The sequence below is a fragment of the Erpetoichthys calabaricus genome, chromosome 1 (assembly GCF_900747795.2).
Source record: "Erpetoichthys calabaricus chromosome 1, fErpCal1.3, whole genome shotgun sequence".
NCBI classification, from domain to species: Eukaryota; Metazoa; Chordata; class Cladistia; order Polypteriformes; family Polypteridae; genus Erpetoichthys; species Erpetoichthys calabaricus.
The window spans coordinates 140,662,082-140,687,219 of NC_041394.2; the positions used below are offsets into that span (position 1 = coordinate 140,662,082).

The 25,138-nt window shown below is 37.5% G+C and overlaps 1 protein-coding gene across 3 annotated transcripts; it reads left to right on the forward strand.

The window, feature by feature from the left end:
* Positions 1–17,585: 17,585 nt before the first annotated feature.
* Positions 17,586–22,379, forward strand: LOC114646060 (uncharacterized). 3 transcript variants are annotated; one of them, XM_051923537.1, is made up of 3 exons: positions 20,227–20,575; positions 21,242–21,334; positions 21,868–22,379. In XM_051923537.1, the coding sequence occupies exons 1-3, from the start codon at positions 20,402–20,404 to the stop codon at positions 22,345–22,347; spliced, it is 747 nt and encodes a 248-aa protein (XP_051779497.1). In that variant the 5' UTR covers positions 20,227–20,401; the 3' UTR covers positions 22,348–22,379. The 3 variants fall into 3 exon arrangements, 2 of the variants coding, with proteins under 2 accessions (XP_051779497.1, XP_051779502.1); XR_007934225.1 differs by lacking the exons at positions 20,227–20,575; positions 21,242–21,334 and adding an exon at positions 17,586–17,730; XM_051923542.1 differs by lacking the exon at positions 21,242–21,334.
* The last annotated feature ends 2,759 nt before the right edge of the window (positions 22,380–25,138 follow it).

The window sequence follows — 25,138 nt, forward strand, 5'->3', positions numbered from 1 at the left end:
GTTTAAATCATAACATTCTGGACAGCCGTAATAAAAACAACCAGCAAATTCAAAGGCGGTCAGAATACCTTAAACTATGGCATAGCCGTCAAGATAAAAGGAACCCTTCTTTACTTCCCCAAGGTTTAGAGCATGCCGAATGTTCAATTTTTCTGTTTCACAGAGATAAAATAGCCATTGAATAGAGGCGTTCGAATAGTTTTTCTGACTACTATTGCAATGGTCAGAAGGAATTATACCGATAGACTTTGGAGGCATACAGTTTTGCCTGTACATGGCCATACATAGAGATGCCAGGGTCATGCATTGCAATGGGTCAATATTGCCAATTTTGATGACCTTGTCTCCGAATTTAATACATGCTGTTCTAAGAATTTCAACGTCGTTTTTACAAAAAAAAGCCATCTCCTCTTTAAAATTAAAAACGCCATGCTTGGCACTATCATACCAGGTAAAAAATTCTTTTTTCTTTGGTCATCATGCTCTGGACTCCGTAGCATTCAGGCTCAGGGTAGAGGCCGATAATTCTGATTTTCAGCCGTATTGAAGAAATGGGGGAAATAACCTTTTGCGGCTTCAAAGCCCATGGCTTTAGGCATGGCACTCAATTTCATTGCTAAAAAGTTCAAAGAATCTATAAAACGTAATTGATAACCACATCAATTGAACTGTGATCTAACCTCTCTCTCTCTCATTCTTCCTAGGGCACGAAGCGGAAGCAGAAACAGAAGCGGACAATGGCCGATAGTGAGGTGAATCGCGTTGAAATCGTAGTCGAGGAACTCCAGGCACTCGATGAACAGATTCAGAAACTTCTGTCCAGACGAAGATACCTCAGAGATCTGAAGGCTCGGCTGTTGGATAAACCGTCCTCGCCATCTGTTATCAGCGTAACATCAACCCCGCGTTGTGCCGCTCAAGTCACCTTCACCCCCGCGCCTCGTAGGAGCAACACCGATGATGACCTCGGTGTATTTCAGCAATGCAGGCGGGGGTTCAAGGCCAGAACACCTCCATCGGCACAGGCAAGCATCGTAACGCAGAACCGGTTTGACCCTCTAAGTGTCCCCAGTTCGCCTTCAGCTCCTGGTGATGTAATAGTGGTAGGTGATTCTATTGTTAGGAACCTCAATATCACTTGCCCTAATAGAAAATCTTTTGTTTCTTGTTTTCCCGGTGCTCGTGTCCGAGATGTGACGAGACGTGCGCCGGCGATCTACAAGAACAGGGCAGTTGGAGCAATTGTTTTACATGCTGGCGTAAACGACATAAGGCACCGACAGTCCGAGATCCTCAAGGCAGACTTCACTGCATTAATTAAAGACACAAAAGAGAGGACCCCATCGGCAAAGATCTTCATCTCGGGTCCACTCCCTCTCGTCAGACGATCAAACGAGTACTACAGTCGCCTGCTTGGTTTAAACAACTGGCTGCAGGGCTTCTGCAAGAATCAAGACATCGAGTTCATCAACAACTGGGACCTCTTTTGGGAAAGACCGCGTTTTTTCAAGCGAGATGGCCTGCATCCGAATAGCTTCGGCGCCAGGGTCCTCTCCGAAAACATATCCAAGGTAATTCGTTTATCTTGACTATCTCTGATTTTAACCCCTTCCGAAATGCCACTCCTGTGCCTGGTCATAATTGTTTAATAAAATCTTCCATAAAAGTGCACAACATAAATACTGTAATAACCAATCTTAATGCACATAGAAAATCTAGGCAATACGGCATAAATACCAATAATTTAATTAAAGTTACTACTTTAGATGAACAATGTATTAAAACTATAAAAACAGATCATAGATTAAACAAAAAATACACGCAGTGCGGCGCTAATAAAAATAACTTAATTCCTGTTCCATATATCAATAACGCACATAGTATTCATCTCTGCTCCTCCGAAATATTGAATATGGCTCTAATGTTAGAGCTTTAACTAACAAGACGTTTTTTATCAACGATCTTATTAGTGATAAAAAAATAGATTTTATTGCACTAAGTGAAACGTGGCTTAGCTCAGATGGCGCAGCTGTTTTAATCGAATCTGCGCCTCCGGATTACAGTTTTACTCGTGCTGATCGCCAAGGAAAGAGAGGTGGAGGGCTAGCAAACATTTACTCAAGCAGGTTAAAATGTAAAAATATCAGTTTTGGTAAATTCAAGTCTTTTGAGTATCTCGCCATTATTATTCAGGGAGATTCTCACTTCTAGTATTATCCGTGTATAGACCTCCAAAATTCAACGCGTCTTTCTTTGAGGAATTCTCTGACTTGATGTCAATCTTAATTACGAACTATGACACACTCTTAATAGTCGGCGACTTTAATTTTCATATAGATAATCAATGTGACCAAAAAGTAAAAATTTATGAACCTCCTGGACTCTTTTGATTTGAGACAGCTCGTTAATCAGCCTACACATAAAGCAGGTCATACGTTAGACTTAGTAATTACTAAAGGACTAATAGTTGATATAAAGCAGGTCATTGATATTGGTCTATCAGACCATTTTCTTCTACTCTTTAATATAGAAATAATGATAGAAAACACTCATGAGAAGCATATTGTTAAAAAACGCTTCTTTGACTCATCAGCAGCTTTAAAACTTTCAAACATTCTAACCAATCAGTCCGTTTATAGTGCCAACTATAATAGCGAGGAGAATGTAAATAGTAAGGTGGAAAGATTTAATACTAAAGTGAGGGCTGCTGTTGACTTAGTTGCACCTGAAAAGACAGTTAAAAAATCTTCTAGCATTGTTATACCATGGAAGACCCAAAGAGTGTCTGATTTAAAGAGAACATGCCGTAGAGCTGAGCGTAAATGGAGGAAAACTAAACTAACTATTGACTATGAAATATTAAAAGTTAAAATAACAGAATACAATAACACAGTCCGTCTTGAGAGGCGCTGCTATTTCTCTAAGATTATAAATAACAATGCTAGTAATCCCAGAGTCTTATTTTCGACGATTGATCGTCTGTTAAACCCAGGTAACTCAAAGGAATGCCTCCTAAGTACTTCCAGTAAAACCTGTGAGGCTATCGCTGTATTTTTCAATCAAAAAATTAATGATATTAGAAATAACATAGTATATCTCCCCAACACTAAGGATCCTCCTAAACCCCAGTACCCCATAATAAACAAATTAAAGTCTTTCACTAGGATAGATTTACCTGATTTACATAAAATTAATTTCTCAAATGAAACCCTCCACCTGCGTCCTTGACCCAATACCAACAAATTTTTTCAAAGAAGTATCGGGCGTGCTTATTGATAATGTTCTTGACATAGTAAATTCGTCATTAGATACAGGGGTCTTCCCAGACTGTCTTAAGACTGCGGTAGTTAAACCCCTACTTAAGAAAAATAATCTTGATCCCTCTGCTCTTGAAAATTATAGACCCATCTCTAACCTGCCTTTCTTAAGTAAAATTCTAGAGAAGGCAGTCATTATACAGTTAAATGAGCACCTCAATAAACATTCTATTCTTGATAAATTTCAGTCAGGTTTTAGAACAAATCACAGCAGAGAAACTGCACTCGTTAAAGTAGTAAATGACTTGCAGGTAAATGCAGACAGAGGCCATTTATCTCTTCTCATCCTCTTAGATCTGAGTGCCATTTTTGACACCATTGATCATAATATTCTTAAGAATCGCCTTAGTCAATGGGTGGGCCTCTCTGGCAGTGTCTTAAATTGGTTTGAATCCTACCTGGCAGGGAGAAAATTCTGTTAATTGTGGTAATTATAACTCAAAGACGCATGATATTCTATATGGTGTTCCACAAGGCTCTATCCTGGGTCCACTGCTCTTCTCAATCTACATGCTTCCATTAGGTCAGATTATCTCAGGGCACAACGTGAGCTACCACAGCTATGCTGATGGCACACAGCTGTATTTATCAATAGCACCGGATGACCCCAAATCTCTTGATTCGCTAACACAATGTCTAACTTGTATCTCAGAATGGATGAATAGTAACTTTCTCAAATTAAATAAAGAAAAAACCGAAATCTTAGTGATTGGCAATAATGGATACAATGAGGCTATTAGAAATAAACTGGATGCATTAGGATTAAAAGTCAAATCGGAGGTAAAAAGCTTAGGGGTAACCGTTGATTGTAATCTGAATTTTAAATCGCATATTAATCAGATCACTAGGACAGCATTTTTTCACCTAAGAAACATAGCAAAAGTTAGACCTCTTATATCATCGAAAGATGCAGAGAAATTAGTTCATGCGTTTGTTTTCAGTCGGCTAGATTACTGTAACGCAATCCTCTCAGGAATACCCAAAAAAAACATCAATCGTTTGCAATTAGTGCAGAATGCAGCTGCTAGAATCCTTACCAGGAAAAGAAAATCCGAACACATTTCTCCAGTTTTGATGTCACTACACTGGTTGCCTGTGTCATTCAGAATTGACTTTAAAATTCTGCTTATGGTTTATAAAGCTTTAAATAATCTCGCCCCGGCTTATATATCGGAATGTCTGACACCTTATATTCCAAATCGTAACCTCAGATCCTCAACTGAGTGTCTCCTTAGAATTCCAAGAGCAAAACTTAAAAGAAGTGGTGAGGCGGCCTTCTGCTGTTATGCACCTAAAATCTGGAATAGCCTGCCAGTAAGAATTCGCCAGGCTAATACAGTGGAGCACTTTAAAAAAACTACTGAAAACACATTATTTTAACATGGCCTTCTCATAACTTCACTGTAATTTATTCCTGATACTCTGTATATCCAATTCATTATAATAACTATTCATTCAAAATCTGTACTAACCCCTACTCTCTCTTCTGTTTCCTTTTCCGGTGTCCTGTTGGTGGTGGCGTGCACCACCACCATCTACCCAAAGCACCATGATGTTCCAACAATGATGGATGGATTAAAAGCCAGAAGTCTGTATGACCATCAGCATCAAGTGACTCCGTGAAAAACCCGAACTACAAAGAGGACTATTTCATTTATGTTAGGTAGAATGCCCAGAGGGGACTGGGTGGTCTCGTGGCCTGGAACCCCTACAGATTTTATTTTTTTCTCCAGCCTTCTGGAGTTTTTTTTTGTTTTTTCTGTCCACCCTGGCCATCGGACCTTACTCCTTTCTATGTTAACTAATGTTGTCTTATTTTAATTTCTTATTTTGTCTTTTATTTTTCTTCTCTTCATTATGTAAAGCACTTTGAGCTACTTTTTGTATGAAAATGTGCTATATAAATAAATGTTGTTGTTGTTGTTGTTGTTGTATCTGTGAAACACATCAGCTTATTTCCTTGAGTAATCCAAAATACAGCTTTGCTCATGTGGATCGCCAAGGTAAGAAAGGCGATGGTTTAGCAAACATTTACTCGAGCAGGTTTAACTGTAAAGATTTCAGTTTTGGTAAATTCAAGTCCTTTGAGTATCTTGCCGTTGTTATTTATGGAGTTTCTCAGTTTCTAGTATTATCAGCGTATAGACCTCCTAAATACAATGCGTCTTTCTTTGAGGAATTCTCAGACTTGGTGTCAATTGTAATTACGAACTACGACACATTCCTAATAGTTGGTGACTGACTTTCATATCGATAATCAGTGTGACTCGAAAGTAAAAGAATTCACGAACCTCCTGGACTCTTGATTTGAGCTAGCACATTAGTCAACCTACACACAAAGCAGGTTATGCTTTAGACTTTGTAATTACTAGAAGGACTAAAAGTTGATGTGAAGCAGATCATTGATATTGGTCTATCAGAGCATTTTCTCTTACTATTTAATATAGAAATAATGATAGAAAATATTCATAAGAAGCATGTTGTTAAAAAACGCTTCTTTGATTCATCAGAAGCTTCAATTTACAAATATTCTAAGCAACCAGTCCTTTTGTAGTGCTTACTACAATAGTGAGAATAATGTAAATAATAAAGGTGGGAAATTTTAATATTAAGGTGAGTGCTGCTGCTGACAGTCACACCTGAAAAGGTAGTTAAAAAAATCTTCTAGCACTGTTATACCATGGAAGACCCAAGGAGTGTTTAAAGAGTTTTAGATCAAAAAATTAATGATATTAGAAATAATAAAGTACATCTCCCCAATACTGATCCTCTTAAACCCCGGTATTCCATCCATTTTCTAACCCGCTGAATCCGAATACAGGGTCACGCTGGAGCCAATCCCAGCCAACACAGGGCACAAGGCAGGAAACAATCCCGGGCAGGGTGCCAACCCACCGCAGGACACACACAAACACACCCACACACCAAGCACACACTAGGGCCAATTTAGAATCGCCAATCCACCTAACCAGCATGTCTTTGGATTGTGGGAGGAAACCGGAGCGCCCGGAGGAAACCCACGCAGACACGGGGAGAACATGCAAACTCCACGCAGGGTGGACCCGGGAAGCGAACCCGGGTCTCCTAACTGCGAGGCAGCAGCGCTACCACTGCGCCACCGTGCCGCCCCCCCGGTATTCCATTTTAAGCAAATTAAAATTCTTTCACCAGGATAGATTTACCTGATTTATATAAAATAATCTCAACTGAGACCCTCTACCTGCGTCCTTGGCCCCATACCAAGTTTTTCAAAGTAGTATCGGGCATACTAATTGATAGTATTCTTGACATAGTAAACTCATTAGAAAGGGGGGTCTTCCCAGACTATCTTATGACTGCAGTAGTTAAACTCCTGCTCAAGAAAAATAATGACTCCTCTGCTTTTGAAAAGTTTAGACATATTTCTTAAGTAAAATTCTAGAGAAGGCAGTCATTATGCAGCTTAATGACCACCTCAATAAACATGCTATTCTTGATAAGTTTCAGAAAAATCACAGTACAGAAACTGCACTTGTTAAAATAGTAAATGACTTGTGGGTAAATGCAGACAGAGGCTGTTTATCTGTTCTCATCCTCTTAGATCTGAGTGCCGCATGAGATACCACTGATCAAAATATTCTTGGAAATCGCCTTAGTCAATGGGTGGACCTCTTTGGCAGAGTCTTAAATTGGTTAGAATCCTACCTGGTAGGAAGAAAATTCTTTGTTAGTTGTGGTAATTATACTTCAAAGACACATGATATTTTAAATGGTGTTCCACAAGGCTCTATCCTGGGTCCGCTGCTCTTTTCGATCTACATGCTTCCGTTAGGTCAGATTATCTCGGGGCATAACATGAGCTATGTAATTATCAATAGTGCTTGACGACCCTGACTCCCTTGATTCACTGCCACAATGTCATACTTGTGTTTCTGAATGGATGAGTAGTAATTTTCTCAAACTAAATAAAGAGAAAACAGAAATTTTAGTGATTGGCAATAATGGATATAATGAGGTTATTAGAAATAAACTTGATGCATTAGGATTTAAAGTCAAGATGGAGGTAAAGAATTTAAGGGTAACTATTGACTGACCTGAATTTTAAAATCACATATTAATCAGATTACTAGAGACAGAATGTTTTCATTTAAGAAATATAGCAAAAGTTAGACCTCTTATAACATTGAACAATGCTGAGAAATTAGTTCACACTTTTGTTTTCAGTCGACTAGATTACTGTAATGCACTCCTCTCAGGACTACCCAAAGACGACAATCGATTGCAACTAGTGCTGAATGCAGCTGCTAGAATCTTAACTAGGAAAAGAAAATCCTAACATTTTCTCCAGTTTTAATGACACTACATTGGTTACCTTTCTCATTTAGAATTGACTTTAAAATACTGCTTATGGTTTACAAAGCCTTAAATAATCTTGCTCCATCTTATATTTCGGAATGTCTTATACCTTACACTCCATTCATGGTGGCTCCAAAATCCGTACTAACCCATATTTTCTCTTCTGTTCTTTTTCCGGTTTTCTGTGGTGGCACCACCACCACCTAATCAAAGCACCGTGATATCCCTACATTGAAAAATTAAGGGCCACAGTCCACATGTCTGACATCAAGTTCTTCCATGTGAAGCCTGATTACCACGAGGACTGACTGAGGTCATTTATGTTAGGTAGAATGCCTAGAGGAGGCTGGGCGGTCTCGTGGCCTGGAACCCCTGCAGATTTTTTTTTTTTCTTCAGCTGTCTGGAGTTTTTTTTTCTGTCCTCCCTGGCCATTGGACCTCTCTTTTATTCCATGTTTATTAGTGTTCCCTTATTTTAATTCTTATTTTGTAAAGCACTTTGAGCTACATTTGCATGAAAATGTGCTATATAAATAAATGTTGTAGTCAAACTGAAAATTGGATCGACTGTTTAGAAAATTCGGTTATTTCTGATTCGGTTTCAGTCTCTCTAGGTCCCACTGTAGGCAGTGCATGGCCAAAATCAGCAGCATCAATTCAGCCACAGGGCGAGTGAGTAACAGTGAGAAAGGGGTTTTAAGAAGCCAAAGTTTAGACCCCTGGCACCGAGGTCACCAATAAGGACCCTGAACAAACTGAAGTTCATCTGTGGATCCTGAGAACAACAATGTGATCATAATTGATGATTCCATAGTGCAGAATGTTATAATTCCAAACTATGTTAAACCAGCAGTTAATGTTAAATGCCTCCCAGTGGCAAAGATTTCTGACATAGATGCCCAATTGGATCGTATTGCAGACGATGAAGTATCTACCTTATTGCTGCATGAACAATATTTATATAGGGGATGTGATTTATAGCAGGTTGCGTTCCCTTCACTGATGGCTAGAAACCTGGTGTACAAATAAAAGCATAGCTTTAACAATTGGGATGATTTTTGGGAAAGGCCTGGATTTTGTATTATCCCAGAATATGGCAGCAAAACTGCCTGGCTGACTGATTAGAACACCATCCAGGCTGCAATCGTATGATCTTAAATCACAGGCTGTTTATCCCACCTGTTACTATCCTGAAGCCGTTACCCATAATACCTATTGTGGGTCAACCAATAAATTTAGTCATGATACAGACCTTAAAATTACCTGATAACCAAAAAAAAAGATGTAAAAAAGTCAGACCTAGACCAACACATTAACAACTATAGACCCATTTCAAATTTACCCTCTCTCTAAAATACTTGAAAAAGTAGTTGCCAATCAGCTTCAGTCACACCTTACGCATCACTATTTATTTGAAAAATGAATACATCGGATTGCCTGACCCAGCGCTGACACAGCTGTGGAAAGGCCAATAGGGTGAGGCAGCTTGATGGCAGAGGTCTCCAGGGGGGTATTTTTTTCGCTTAAATCATCCGAGATCAGGTGCCTCATCCTGGATAAGTTAATGCCAGTGACACTCATCCGGAATAGGTCGGTTTTTCAAACGCAGCCGTGTATTAGATTAGTCAAGCTGGATCTAATCATGCAAGATGAATGCGCGCGCCCGCGCTGAATGAAAAGCCCAGATATATTGAGTCTAGAAAACATGATCAGCAAGTCTTTGATAGGCTGTAACAAAATGACGAAAGAATGGGCGCATTAAATTTTTTTCTCCCCACACACGCGGCTTAAGACCTTTTATTCGAAGGACATGAAGAATTTCAAGATTTAATATGCACAAGGGGTAACCAGAAAAGTCTGCTAGCAAAAAGTGGCCGACAAATTAAATGCTAAGTAGTGTGTATTGTGCTTACTGAATGCAGCGTTTCATTTCCTATGTGTCAGATTAATTATTATTTAATATGTCAATTCCAGATCAAACATGAGCACAAGGAGAACATTGGAACAGGTTAAAGTGAAGTACAAGAATATACTTCAAATTGGTAAATATTGGTATATGACTATTTAAAGAATCGTTGACATAAATAATCATATATAATATAAAAAACATTAATTTTAAAGCTAGTAAGAAGGCAGACAAGCAAAAAACAGGTGGAGGTCCATGCAGTCCAGACCTAACCCCTGCAGAAGAGTTGGCTCTCCAGCAAAATGCCCATCGCCCTGTTTCTGAGGGCATTCCAGGGGGAAGCTCCTCCTCAGAACCAGTGGCAGGATGCAGTGGTCACTTCATTTCAGGTAAAGGATGGTCATTGCATATATTTGACCCCTTGTGTGCCATAGGTATGTTCCATATAGCCCTCTTTTTTGTTGGGTCAGTTGCAGGGAATGTCATATCCCTTGAACCTGTGTCTGACCAACGAGATATTGACGAAGGTCAAATATTTGATGAAGACACTGTGTCTGATTATTCATCAGGAGGAGAGGGACATTTTCCAAATAATGTTTGATCAAACTCCACTCTGATCAGTCCCATGTGCCACAATCACATTTGGAAATCCTGGTAATGAGAATGTTAGGCTGATTGTGAGATTATTCATGGAACTGTGGGGGTTTTAGCCTGTGTATTACCTACCTGCAATGGCATGAAACGCCTCTTTTATTGTCTGCACACACAGGTGTCCATGAAACACTATGAAAACCCGAAGGAAATATTTCAGAGCCAAACAGACTTTACGAATTGCCTGGCAAACTGCACTTTTAGATTTTCCACATCACCTACAGTATATAAAAAAGTGCCGCTAGTAAAAAACCTCAAAGCAATACCCACTGTCTGTGTGGTTGTGAGAGCCCGACTTCGCCTAATTTGACTTCGAATATAAGGTGCTAATAAATCTTTGAGGTACAATATTCCCCCTCGGCTAAAGCGGTATCTTTCGAAAAGAATTTCCTCCAGGAGCAATAAAGGATCTTGCCGATCGCGCAAAACCCTCTCTATATGAAATTCTCTTCGTATAATTTGCGCACCAATACCGGTCGCTCATTCATGAACGGAGCCATGACTGGATGACTTCCACGCACCGTCAACGATTACGTGTGTAAGATAAATGTTGTTTACATAGAACAAACCTGCTCCGAGCAGGTTTGAGGATTAGGATGTGTTGCTATGACAACACTTCCAGCAAGAGTTTCAAAAAAACCGACCGATCCAGGATCAGGCCAAATCGTCAACAATTACATCCGGCTAAACGACTAATCCACGTACGAAAAATACCCCCCAGGACTCTGAACAAATCCAAATCCTTGTGTGAGATATCATCTACTGTTGAATTCTGCTCTGTACTTGCAATAATTCTATTGCACTGTTGTATTGAGGATTACTTGTGTTCTGTTCCGTTTATTGTATTGCATTTACCCCCTATTTTTTTGGCACCCACTGCACGCCCAACCTACCTTTAAAGGGGTCTCTTTGAACTGTCGTCCCTCCCCCCCACAGAGGTGACATTTTTAGGAAGTTTTGTATTTCTTTTCATTGTTATGTTGATGACACACAAGTCTATAGTCCTGTGTTTAACTCTACAATGAATTGCCTGCACAATTGCCTTGTAGAACTAAGATCCTGAAAGGCAGATGATTTTCTCAATCCTGATCAAAACAGAACAGAAGTGATGATAGCTGGTCCCCCTGCCAAAGCTCAAATTGGTTTTGATCTCATTTGCAAACTTCATGTTCTATAATCTTGGGGTTATTTTGATAGTAACCTCTCTTAAACAGATAGAAACTATTGACCACAATTTTTCTCCAGCTTCATCTTTTAGCCAAGGTTAAGCTTTTTTTTTTTTTTTTTTTTTTTTTCTTCTTTGGGATCTTGAGAAAGTTACCCATGCTTTTAACTTCTCTCAGCTGGATTACTGCAACTCGTATTCCGAGTTCTGCACATCCAACACTCATGCTGCAGTTAGTCTAGATTGCTGCTGCCTGTTTTTTGGTTGGGGCAAGAAAGTTTGATTCTGTATCAAGGTTATCATAGTTAACGAAAACTAAAATCAAAACTGAAACTATTATTAAAAAATCAATTTTCATAAACTGAAATAAATTAAAACCGAAATGAAAAATTAAATGAAACTATTAAAGTAGCCTGCGGTGGGTTGGCACCCTGCCCAGGATTGTTTCCTGCCTTGTGCCCTGTGTTGGCTGGGATTGGCTCCAGCAGACTCCCGTGACCCTGTTCGGATTCAGCGGGTTGGGAAATGGATGGATGGATGGATATTAAAGTAGCTGGAATAACTAACGGAAATAAAATTTACTAAAAATTGTAGTTTTCATTTTTGAATGAATATTCTTGCTGTTAGTATTTAACTCTTATAACTTTTAAACTCTAAAACTGAAAGTCATCCACTACGAACTGCCCGCACATCCAGTAAACGGCGGCTGGTGACGGAGGGTGGGTGTTCACACAGCACTTGCGGTGACAGAACAAGCTGAATACGTGCATAAAGTGTGTGGAATGGAAAGCGATTTACATGCCGCCTTTCTTTGCGCTTGTTGTATATCAAGGTGTAATTCAAACTGCTGAAATCTGAATGTGCTGGTCAACAAAAACTTTACCATATGGACAAAAAAAAAAAAAAAAAAAAAAAAAAAAAAAAAAAAAACACAAGTGAGTAACATTTCAGTTTATTTCTCAGGTGCCTGCTTTTTGTTGACAGTAATTCAACTGCCACTTTGCACACAAAGTATAGAGAAAGTATAGTAATCGTGAACAAAAATTCGACTGAGATTTTGATGAATCTTGACGTTTTAGACCTCCCCGATCCCCAAAATACCGTTTTTTTTTGGAATTATGTATGTGTGTGTGTGTGTGTAGAAACATGATAATGCAAAAATGCAACTAGATGGATGAAATTTGGCATGTGGTTGTTGCACCAAAATTGCAGATCTGTATTAACTTTTTGGCCAAATACATCAGCTGGAAGCGGTACTTTACCTGAACACAATCGATTGTTTTTTATTTTTTATGCAGCTTCAGAGTCCGACTTATTCAACTTAACTTTTATAATAATTGCTGAATATATTATTAATTTGATTTGTTGTTAATGGTTCTTTAATGTACATTATATAATCATTGTCTTGTGGTTTACTCCTCAAATATCCATCCCCATGTTTGAGTACACGAGAAACTCTAGGGGAGACCAGTGCCATTTTATTCTCAAAAATCGGGAGTGATCGAGAGACTGACTAGGTCATCATACAAGATCAGCATATTGTTGCTGACCAATCACTTTTGCTTTAAAAACGTCATTTAACAACGAAGTGATACAAACCTTGTAAAATTCCTGAGTTGGCAATGTCTCTACTGAACCACAGGTAGGCAGGAGAAGAGTCTGCCAAGTGATGAAAAGCTATTTATGCTACATTTATTAATTTCTCTTTTTTAGTTAATTTTCACAGCTCAAAATACCCGATAGTGAAAATAATCCAGTAGCAGAATTATGTTTTAAAATATCTGTCCCCATTTTTTCCAATGTTTCTCTCTCTCTCTCAAAATATATTGTTGAAATCCTCATATACTTTTTTGATCTTAACATCAGCCATATTGCATATCAGAGATTTTTCTTGCCTTGCATCCAAACCTGCTTGGGTAGGCTCTAAATTTCCTGTGATTCCGCTCTGGATTAAAAGGTTTAGATAATGCATATATTGTTCTTAATCTCAGATGCTGTGTCATTTTGTGCCTGTCCATACACTTATTACCTGCTCTTGCTATGCTCAATTATGGGTTTACTGTTCTTACAGTGCATCCGGAAAGTATTCACAGCACATCACTTTTTCCACATTTTGTTATGTTACAGCCTTATTCCAAAATGGATTAAATTCATTTTTTTCCTCAGAATTCTACACACAACACCCCATAATGACAACATGAAAAAAGTTTGCTTGAGGTTTTGCAAATTTATTAAAAATAAAAAAATTGAGAAAGCACTCCATAAACTCCATAGTAGCTCTTTAAAATGTACCATAATTTCTAAAACTAACATTTATAAAAATAAAATAGAAATGTCTTTGTAAAATAAAAAGTAAATTAAAAATAAAAAATACACGATGAAGGAAAACTAAAACTAAACTGAATTTCCAAGTAAGGTCAGAAAAAAAAATATAGAAATAAAAACTAATATAAAAAGCCTACACTGTAATAACCTTGTTCTGTATCTCCAAATGTATCCTCTTTACACTGCCTGACTGTTTTCAGAATTGATTTTAAATATTGATGCGTTTTTTTTTTTTTTTTAAATACATCAGTATGATCCCACCAATGTATCTGAATTTTGTGTTATACACCAGCCATCCAGAAAGCGTGGATCTACTAGTCAGTTGTCTCGTTTCCCTCATATGAAGTGCAAAACTAAGGGGGAGTGGAGACTTTTACAGTTTCTGCACCTTGTCTGTAGAATTGTTTACCTAATTAAATTAAGGAGTCACTCTTAATTGATCTGTTTAAACTAGACTGAAGAGGCATTTCTATTCTCTTGCTTTCCATGACAGACCTTCAGTGATACTGATGGTGCCTTCCTCATAGACATTTGTTTGTTTCAAATTACTGCTGGTTTGTATCATGTTTTATTGTATTTGTAATACAGTATGTGTATAAGTTTACTATGTCACTGTGCTCTGTGCAAATATATTTTATAAATCTGTCTTTTTCTACTCACATGCACAGTTGACACTGAGCCAGATGTAGCACAGGTGTACACCATTTAGAAGTGCTAGGCAAGCATTATAGGACAAGACAGATTGACAACTGCGAAACGGGCAGTCAGACAGAGGACCATTTTATACTAATTTTGTTTGTCAAAGTCAGCATGAAACTGTATCCTCTTTTGCCTTGTTTGGAATGGCATGATTCAACTAAGTGGAGGCCTGCACATAAGAGTATTAAGCCTTGGAACATTGCTTGGCACATCTTTGAAGCTGACGGAGGAATGGGAGATAATGTCATCTGATCTTAAAAAACCTTCCTGTTGGATACATTATATTTATGTTTACTATATATTTTATAGTAAAGAAATTAGTGGTATGTCTTTAATTTCCTAGAAACATCTGAGTACTGGGGTGTTTTCCGAACAAAGATTTTTAGTGAAGAAGTATTTAATTGTATGAAATTAAGTCAAATATGAAAAAAAAGTTTGGGTACTGTTCTGCTCCACATCTTGTTAGCTGTAAGCTGTTTGTTGAGCTGTGCTCCCCCTTCATCTTGTCATTTATTAACACACCAGTCAGTCATGTCCCACACTCACAGTGGTGCTATAAATGTCTATGAAACTCACGTAAAGCACGTAGGTCCCATAATAAACATTTGAATACAATACACCCCATGTGTCTCACGTAGGCACCCCTTTATCTCGTTTTGGCCACATCCGAAGCATATCTTTAGGGTTTACAAACCCCTGGATCTGGTTAGTTGTGGTACGCAGCAATCTGAACCTCTCTACGCGCTTCTCTTTGTCTTGATCCAACCGTGGAAATCACTCGCCTTGTAAGTGTCTTTTAAAGCTTTATTGTTTAATGTATACTGTCTGCTATGTATTTGTCAGAGGGGGACACTTTTACATTTTTTTTTGTGCACTGGGTGGTTCCATTAGGCACCCACTGTTGGGACTGGAGGGTGAGAAGTTAAAAGGCTGTCTGTACTTATTAATGGTATTTGCTGTCTTGCAAGGGAGTCACTGCTTTAAAGTCTGGCCTTAGAGAATGTCTGTATTTACCTGGCTTGGAAATATTGGTTCCTAATCAGCATATCTGTACTTAATGTTTGGTAGCCATACATTTTGTTAACTTGTGTTTTTATTAATTGTTAAACCCAGGCAATTTAGATGTGCCATTGATTAAACTGTTTGTCCAGGACTGACAACAGCAGGGACTGAAGTAAATATAAACTCCTGGCCAGCAGAAGGCAGGAGGGAGAGTCCACAGGAAACGCTGCCAAGACACTCTGACAGGGCACAGGGGCTCGCAGGCAGACAAGGGTACCTGGCTGGCACGACGTAAGGCACGAGGACGGCAACATTTACTTCCAGGGAGGAAGAGACAGCTCCACAAGGAGACGCCAGTTGTTGGTTCCAGCGAAAGAGGGAAGCCGCATGAGAGGACCAAGCGAAGCTGACAGACGAGGAATGAGGCGTGCCTACACTCAAAAAAATGAATCTTGGCATATGTAGCTATTATGAAACTATTTTAAGTTAACTCTACCCAAAATATATATGTTTTCCATCGCAACGTATTATTTTCTATTTAAAATAACCCAAATTTCTCAGATATCATATAAATCTGTTTAATTTATATTCAAACAACACCAATGAACTTCTTTGTTTTAAACTAAGGCATTGGACGCCCAAACACGCATGTGCAGAAAAGTGCGTCGCATTGCCAACGTCAGTAGGGCGCCGTTTCTTTTCCATGTGGCGTAGAGTTTGGTAAGTGTTGCAGTCCGCTGTTTAACGTTATTTTTTAAGTGCATAAATATATTTTCGTAATTTATTTTGTAATCACAAATATAAGTATTGAACATTGATATTCAGTTTGTACTATGTTACTTTTTATTTTTATTAAAAGATGCTTTTATTAGAAGTACTGTTTGGTAAAAGGTTTTCGTACTATGAGTGTTTATTTTCCTCTCGGTTTTATTTTCAGAGTAGTTTCTGTTACGAACTTTCTAGCAGTAATTGCGCGACTCTTCTTTTTGAGGAACTTTGAATTATTTTCTCAAATAATTCGTCATTTGCCGTTGACAGCGACTATTCGCTAATTTGCCTAGAGGCACATTTTCCAAGAGTGTTGATGTATTCGAGAATTTTCCGACTTGTCGTTGCTGTTGTCTTCCTTGCAACTATTCGCTAAAGGTTAACAATTCTAATTAGACGAATAGAATTATGTATTTTTATTTTTCAGCAATCTAAAATATATTTAAAATGTTTTAAAAATATTTTAAAATTTTTTGGGAAAATTTCAGCCTTAGAGTAACTAATTTGAATTATTACTAATCCGAATTTTATAATCTTCGTCAGTAAAATTTCTATATAGCAACTAGTTTTAAGGAAAAAAATAAGTTACCTTTGTATGTGTTTGTTAAAAACAATGCTTTAGATGCCCTTCAAATATTTTCCTTGTCATCATAAATAAAAGTATACCTCTCGAGATGGCTATTAGTAAAATACATTGCTGCATGCATAGTGTTATTTTGATCTAAGGATGGCAAATATGAACGAAATAATGAAGTAAAATACTTCGAATAGATGTCTAATTTGCAAGATAATTGGTCTCTTGTGTTGTGATTTTTGACAGGTTTCTTTTGTGTTTTGTTTTTTTTTTTTAACTTCACAGTAATTTGACTTTATTAAGGGCAACCTCTCACTGTTGGTAAGTATACTTGTATTTTAAATGGCTGTATGAATAATATTTTTCATTGTTTTTGTTTTTATAAAAGCATAAAGGTTAAAGTACCATTTCCTAAGAACAAAAAACATTGTTTTTGGTATTCGTGGGTACTGTAGGAAACAATCAAATATTTGGGACAACTTGTCAACTGTAATTACCAAATATCTCTAAATTTGGATGAACATATTTTAGGAACTTTACTGTTTATTCGTAATAGTAACAAATTGCATTTCCCATTGTATCTTTGTTATCATTATGGGATGTGTGTAATAAGCATGTCTTTACAACTGTACAACTTAAGTTTAAAATATATTGTTGTTGCTTAGACTACATTATGGTTTTGTTTTGCTAAGAAGTCCTATTATCATTGAGGGCAGCTGCACTTTAAACCAGTTTAGGAAATCTGTTTTAACTTTCCCACTAATCAAGCAGCAGGTTAAGGCTGTGTTAAGTTGTATGTATTTTTGTTAAACGTCTATTGAGTGTGATATTCTTCATTGGAGACTGATTGGTTAGTCATATGGGAAAGTAGGTATAAACGTAAGTGTAGATGATTACCTGACTGATATTTTCATCAATGCAAAATCGCCTCTTTGTTTTTCAGTGATTTAAATGTGGAAGTGCAAGGACTGTGGTGCAACATTATCAAGTAGGTACCACTTGCTAAAACATTACAGACTAAAACATGGGCATTATGGACGCAGCCACCGTTATCCATGTATATATACAGATTGTCCATGTACATTCAAAACATGGAAAAATGTAATGTGTCACATATACCGTACCCATGGCACGCAAGAATCGCCTGAAACTGTAGAAATATGTTTGTTCCACTGTGATTTATGTTCTTGTGATGAACTTGCCTCAGAGCGAGATTACTTTATTCACATTGGTTCACATCTGAGAAATAATGAAATGATTACTTGCATGTTTCTTGGTTGTACGTTTCAGACTAAACATTTATGGCACTTTTCATTCACACAAAAATAGAAAGCACAACCCACATACTGTAAATGATTTTAAACCTGGGGTTGTTTCTGTTACAGCACAATTACAGAAAAGAGATACTCAGTTAATTGCAGATCAGTTAGTGACTGATCAAATTAGTTCTGCATGTGATAAGCCAGAAAACTCTGGTGATGCAGGTTTTGACTGTGATTCGTTCTCATGTGAAGTTGTTGACCCTGACCCTATAGAAGATCTGCCAAAAGTTATTGAGCAAAAGGTAGCATTAGTGTTATTAAAGTTAGAAAATCTTGTACATGTTCCAGCTGTAGCTATTGATGAGATCCTGGATGAGCTTGCATACTTACTAACGTCTGCATCTGTTCCTGTTACCAGAAACATTGTTTCTGAAATATTCCAGAAAAAAAATGTACAAGTTGATAAGTCTGTCATTCAAGAGTTTGCTACTGCTGTATGTGCATCAAATCCATTAGTAAAAGCTATTGGAAAAGGGAGTCCCCTTGCTTCAAGTTTCAAACGTAAGCAGTACTACAAAGAATTTTTCAATGTTGTCGAGCCTGTTGAATTTGTTCTAGACACTAATAAAAATAGAGTATTTCATTATATTCCAATATTACCATCTTTACAGCAGTTACTCAATCATAATGATGTGATTAAAAATTTAGTTGAAAGTCAAAAGGCTCAGAAGAATGTAGATCATGCAAATCACATGCAGTATAAGACCACATGGGATGGTCAATACTTCAAGGAAAATATCTTTCTTTCAGGGGAGGAATTGCGAATTTGTTTAATATTATATATTGATGATTTTGAAATTTGCAATCCCTTAGGAACATCTAGGAGAAAACAAACTCTGCGGTGTATATTGGATCCTCAGTAATTTACCTCCAGGCTCGCATTCAGCCCTTTCTTCAATTTATTTGGCTATTCTGTGTAAGAGCAGTGATTTAAAGACCTATGGGTATGACAAATTGTTAGAACCTCTTTTACAAGATTTGGTTACCTTAGAAGAGCAAGGCATTTTTATTTCTCACTTTGGTGAACTTGTAAAAGGAAGAGTCCAGTGTGTAATAGCAGACAATCTAGGTGCGCATGGTATTGCTGGCCTTATTGAAAACTTCTCAGGGGAATATATTTGCCGATTTTGTATTGGAAAGAAGTCTGATATTCAGTGTAAAGATGTTCAGACAGGTGCTTTCAGCCTACGAAATAAGGAGATCTACAACACCCACATTAAATCTGTAGAGGAAAATGGAACAATGCTTTGTGCAGTGAAAAGGTAGTGTGTATTAACACAACACCTTTCTCATTTTCACGTTAGTACAGGCTATCCTCCAGATATTGTACATGATCTGTTTGAGGGTGTTGTTCCAGTTGAATTAGCTCGCTGCTTAAAGGTATTGATCTCAAAGGCATTTTTTCACACTAGACAGCCTGAATAGAATAATGATATTAATGACACTGTTTTATCATCTCCCGAATCAAGATCTAGTTCTTGGCCAAATGCCATTATCATACCTCATTTTTCATATGATGCAGAGTTACAGCTTGAAAGAGCTAATGCACATTTCAAATCCGATGGCACACATTTAATTCCTAACCCAAAGCTTAAATCTGATATTCTTGACGGGCTTGCTGAAGAAATTATAAGATATTCTGCATACCCAAGTGATGTGCAGATTAGCAAAGTAGCTGCAGCATTGGTTCAAACCCATCCATGCTTGAGGGAGCAAGGCTCACACACTGGCTATGAAGGCTGGAAGCTGAGCTTAAAGTATAAGATGGCCAATTTCGTACAAAGCTTTGTAAACTTGGGTGCCCCTGAGGTCTGTGTCAACTCCCTGAAGCACAAATCGCAAAGCCAGAATAGACCTGCGCTAAATATTAAAAAACCAAGGAGGGCAGAAGTAAACTACTGTCCAGATTTTCCAAATGGTGAAACCAAAGAGAGCTTAGAAAATGAAAGGGTAGCACTTCTATTGGAAGTTAAAAAAAGGAAAAATGATAATGTGGTGAGGCAAAAATGGAGCTTACTTTCTCATACAGAAGGCAAGAGGTTGTTCGGGACAAGCCTATGATTGTAGAATTTCAAGAAGAGATGGCCTGCTCTGTTTCAAGTAAACGAAGTAAGTATTTTTTTTTTGATGTACGGTATAACATTTTAAAGTGTGTGTGTATATGTTATATGTAAAATTTTAATACTTTTTTGTACAAAGTATGTTATACACATACACAATTCTTCAGACTTGCTCACTCCTACTTTTTGTTACGACTTGTGTCCATTGTTACAAGATCTTATTTTACAAAGTATTTGAAATTTTGCAAGATTTTAGAAACATAATTATGATTGCTACATGCTTTGTATTTTCAGATTAATGCAGAGTTTACCAGAATTACCACTATACCGCTGCAGTCAAAGTTTATGGCTCAACTTGATCAGTACTCTGATAAAGTTCATAAAGGTGTTCAGCAGCAAAGGAGGGATTACTGGAAGGAAGATCAGAAACATAATGGCAGTAGCAGCAAAGGTGCTGTACATTACTATCCCTTTTGAAACATTTTGTTTGTTCCATTTTCTTTTCTGGAAGACAAAATCCTGAAAATCATCTATGGATTGTGGCCATTTTGTTGCTTAAAGACGTGCAATGAAATGTTACCAAGCATCCCGTATTTTTATATTATCAATTAAAATATCATCAGAATCCACATACTATAGCCTTAAGTTTTTGGAAGTCAATATAGCTGTAAAGGCCAGTAATCTGCTTGAGTAGTTGTCTTGTAAAGGATTGTTGAATGGTTTTATAATTCTCTTTTATGAGGAAATAGATTGTTGAAGGTTTAGTGAATAGTAGCTCTTGTATTTAGAGTTGTAAGTTATCTCAGAAAACATTTTTGCTGTTCATGTGCTGTAATTGCAATTTTTCCTTAGTAGGGGTGTGAATTCTCAACTTTCTATGTAAAGCAAAGAAGAAAGCCAAGAGAATTTGTGATTCAAGGACAAGTGCTTCTTACAGTTCACACATACAGTATATATTGTGTGTGTGTGATGAGTTTCTTGGCTATCTGATTTGTTGAATAGCTACGTTTGCTGACAAACTTGGTGTGCATTGTCCTTGTAACTTGAGAATTCCATTGTTTTATCAATATATTCATACACTGTAAGTTACTAGTCAACATGTTTTATTTTCCTATAGAGAGACAACATTGATTTAAGAAGAGAGTGTGTTCTGAAGAGCCTCTGTGTCTATCTTAATGAAGATATGGGAAATGTTGTGAAGGAGTACTTGGTAAGCAATATAACAGTAAAGTCAAGTATAAAATCTGAGAAAAAGCACAAATTGAACATTAAATTGGAGTCTGTATGTTTATAGCCCAACTCATTTGATAATTTATGTCTGTCTGCTGTGGTAATTTTTTTTTTTCCTCTGCTTTTCTTCTGTAGTCAGACATGGTAGGTTTATTAATAGAAATTTAGAAGATCTTGCATTTGTTACAGTAGCTTTAAAAACATGAGGCTTATTTAATTTTTGGTAGGCTTTTCAGGCTTAATTATGCACACTGTTAAAGATCGGAGAACAAAGATGACAAACCATATAGCGTCATTTCAGTGGCATCTACAGGTCACTAAAGTATACACAGAATTCTTATTTATGTTACATTCTTATTTATGAGTCCATATAAATAGTTAGGAATGGTTTAAGTGAAAACCAGTAGATCTGTTGGTTTCCCAGGAGTAAACTAGAAGGTTATTGAAGTAAAGGCTATAATTCATACATCTGAGTACTACTAATCTTAATTTTGTTTGTGTTTGTGTTCTTAGAATGGCAACCCAAATGATGCTGAGAGGGAGATTGAACAAACGGTCATGGGAATATATGTAATAAGAAGAGAAGGTGAAGATGATACTGAGGAGGCAGAGGATGTAGGTGTTGTACTTGAGGGTGTTGAGGTTCTCAATGAACTGAAGAACATTGTCTCTGCTTTTATCATGTTGTTTGGCCTGATCTATGCACTCAACCTGAGCTACCCTCATGATTTAAAATTTACATTTGAAGTTCTTCAGAAGGTCATAATGAACATGGATGGGCAAAGCTTTCTCCAAAAGTGCAAGCACTTAAAATTAAAATGCTTCAGTGATCATCATAAACACAATGAAGATATTTTCTTTTGTATTCTGATTTTTTTTTTTTTTTTTTACAAATTAGAAATGGTTAAACAGAGAGGCAGAACTTTTTGGTTTCCTTTAAAAGTATTTTTATTGTGCAGCTTTTTGCCTCTGACCATTGAAGGACATTTTTGAATTGATGTTTTTCCCCAGAAGAAAAAATGTTTATTTTACTGGCCTGCTTGTAAAAAATGAAATGTGATTGTATATATTGTAAATATTCTGTTATTGAGACATAAGTAGCGATTTATGCAAAAAAAATATTGATATCTGTTTAAGGAAATATTTAGGAATTCTTGTATGTTTTCAAGCATTGTTCATCAGACTGATAGTAAAAACACACTGTTCAATGAAACTTATGTACAGTATAACTGTTTAATCTGAATATGTAATATGTAATTGAGTGGTCTTTCAGCCTTATCCCCTAAATCTTTATTTTATTTTTTTTTTTTCATTTATTTTATTTGCATATTTTTGATAAAGTAATAAGGGGAGAAAATAGCAGATGAGCAGCTGATAAGCTTATGGCACTTTAATTTCTCAAGTCTCTATTATAATAAAGTTGTTTGAGTTATTGTTGTGTGTGTGTCTGTTTTTTTGGGTGGAACAGGGTTAATTAATTTTATTTAGTTGGAGTGACATGATATAATTGGATGGAAATTTGTCACGTAATTAGAAAGTGTAAAATTACCATAAACTAAATATGTTGAATTAACATGTAGTGATTGGTTTAAGTGAAAATGTTTTATTTGAGTTTGATCAATACAATTTAAACAGTTTGGAATAACTACACTAAATATAATCAATCCAGTTTAATTCTTTGGGATTTGAGTAACAAATATGGATGGCCTTATATTAACTAAATTAAATCATCTTTAAATTACAATGTTCATTTCTTTGAAATTACTCAATTCAATTACGTGGAAATTTTACACGTAATTGAATTAAGTTAATCTAAAGAATCATTTTTTTGAGTGTAGGTCCCAGCCACACAAGGAGCCCAGAGTGGAAGAAAAAAGGAACAACGAAGAGACGCTGACAGGGAGTCAACAATTTGACACAACTTCTGCCTGGGAACAGAGTGCATCCATGGACAGTTGAACAATTAAGTGTTGGGGTAACACAGTGCCCAAACTGGTCTCTGCACCCACTAAAGGTTGTATCCTCCAATTCTTGTTTTAAACGGACTTTTAGAGTGTGGACTGTGTATTTTCCTTTTAAAAAAAAAAAAGGGAAATTGATTCTGATATGTTTAGTTTTTGTTACGTTCATTCATCTTTTTAATGTACCTTATATTGTTTTGTGTAATAGAACTTACAACAGTAATTTTAGAAAAAAAAAAACAGTTTGTCCTTTCATTGTGTGTTTACTCACTGCCCAATTTAAAGAAACCTGTGTACTATTATTGGTAAATTTCAGGAGTTCCCAGTCTCTTAATAAAACTGGGTGGCATAGTCGGATATTTTAATGGTGTCTAAGTTAGATTACCTATAAGCGTGACCAGACACCTGTGACATATTGCTTTGTAAATCATTGTCTTTGGTTGTACACCTGTATATACCTGTATGTTTCTTTTGTATATATTTCAGTTTACAACAAGGTACATCCAGTAAAAGCCTTCAAGAAAGCTCATCCCTTGTCATTTTTATGTGGCTATGCCAAGCGGTTTAAGCTCTCTGCGGCTGCGTTGCACAGACAGCGCGGAGTGAGGGAGAAAAGTAAAAATGTGAATCCAAGTCGCGGGACAGACTGCAAGAGGATTGTTAAGACAGCTAAGTTAAGGAATGTTCTGGCCACGCGGATCAAAGAAGGATCCTGTGGCAGCTTAGTAAAAAGGGCAATTCCACAGTGCGGGACGGGCTGTAGTATATAGCTTCACATCTGCTAAGTAAAAGGACATTCGTGCCAGGGATCAAAGGGAGGATGTTGGGGTGACTTGGCTGAAAGACAGTATTCACACCACAAATCGGAGTGCAGCATCTCCACGGCATCTTTTAAATCAACTCTGCCTACTGACAGGTTGAAGCGCAGTAAGGGCTGTTCATGCTCTGCTTTTTAATTTAGATTGGTGTTTCTCATGGTCATAAACAAGAAAATCAGTTCACAGGGAAGCCGAATTGGGATCCGATTGCCTTAAGCGTTTCAACTTTATTCACTTTGCCTCTCCTGAAATCGGCAGTCTTCTTTTGGTGCAGCTTGCTACACAAGCACTCAGTTCAACTAATACAGCCCAAAATCCACTCTTGCAGAAATGAAGGTATGCAAAACCGATGCGGCTTCCGTGGCCAGTTCACGACACACGCACTATTCCAACGCATCAGCAAGCAGTTCCGTAACCAAAGCTCGTGCATTGTCCCTGAAGCTGCGCGTGCACGAGCATCCTTTGCAGAGAAAGAGCTTATCAGTAAAAGAGAACAAGCAAGAATGGAGGCAGAGAGACTTGCACTGGCGGCAGCACTAGAGGCTCTTCAGTCTGAAAAAGAAGTTGCTGCTGCTGCAGTAGCTGAAGCTGAAATATTAGAAGCTGCAACAGATCTACTAAATGATGAGAATCCACAGCCGCCGAAGCTCATCTCAAGCTAAGGGAAGGAGTGCAGAGTATGTACGGGAGCAGAGTGTATGGCTCACACTTGACGCTGTCACCTCTCAGTCTAACTCACCTACATGCATAGAAATGGAAAAAATCACCTGCAGCACAAAAGGACATCATACAGAGGAGTCCTTCACGCATCTCAGGCGACCACCCGTTTTCTATGAGGGTGCAGGCAGGAAAAAGTGAAGATGTCCAAAGAGTGTCATCACATTCACCATGCGCCATTTACGCAAGACTGCCCCACCAAGCAGGACTGCCTGATCAGCACATCAAGTCTCCTCCTCTAAAGAGTAGCCCTCTCACAGAACAAGCCTTAAACTCAGGACTGTTCCC

Bases quoted from the DNA above. Each gene is read 5' to 3' on its own strand.
- LOC114646060 (XM_051923537.1), top strand. From the start codon at position 20,402: ATGCTTTGTATTTTCAGATTAATGCAGAGTTTACCAGAATTACCACTA. The intron at 20,576-21,241 runs GTGCTGTACATT...ATTTTCCTATAG, and splicing joins TAATGGCAGTAGCAGCAAAG to AGAGACAACATTGATTTAAG. The intron at 21,335-21,867 runs GTAAGCAATATA...TTGTGTTCTTAG, and splicing joins ATGTTGTGAAGGAGTACTTG to AATGGCAACCCAAATGATGC.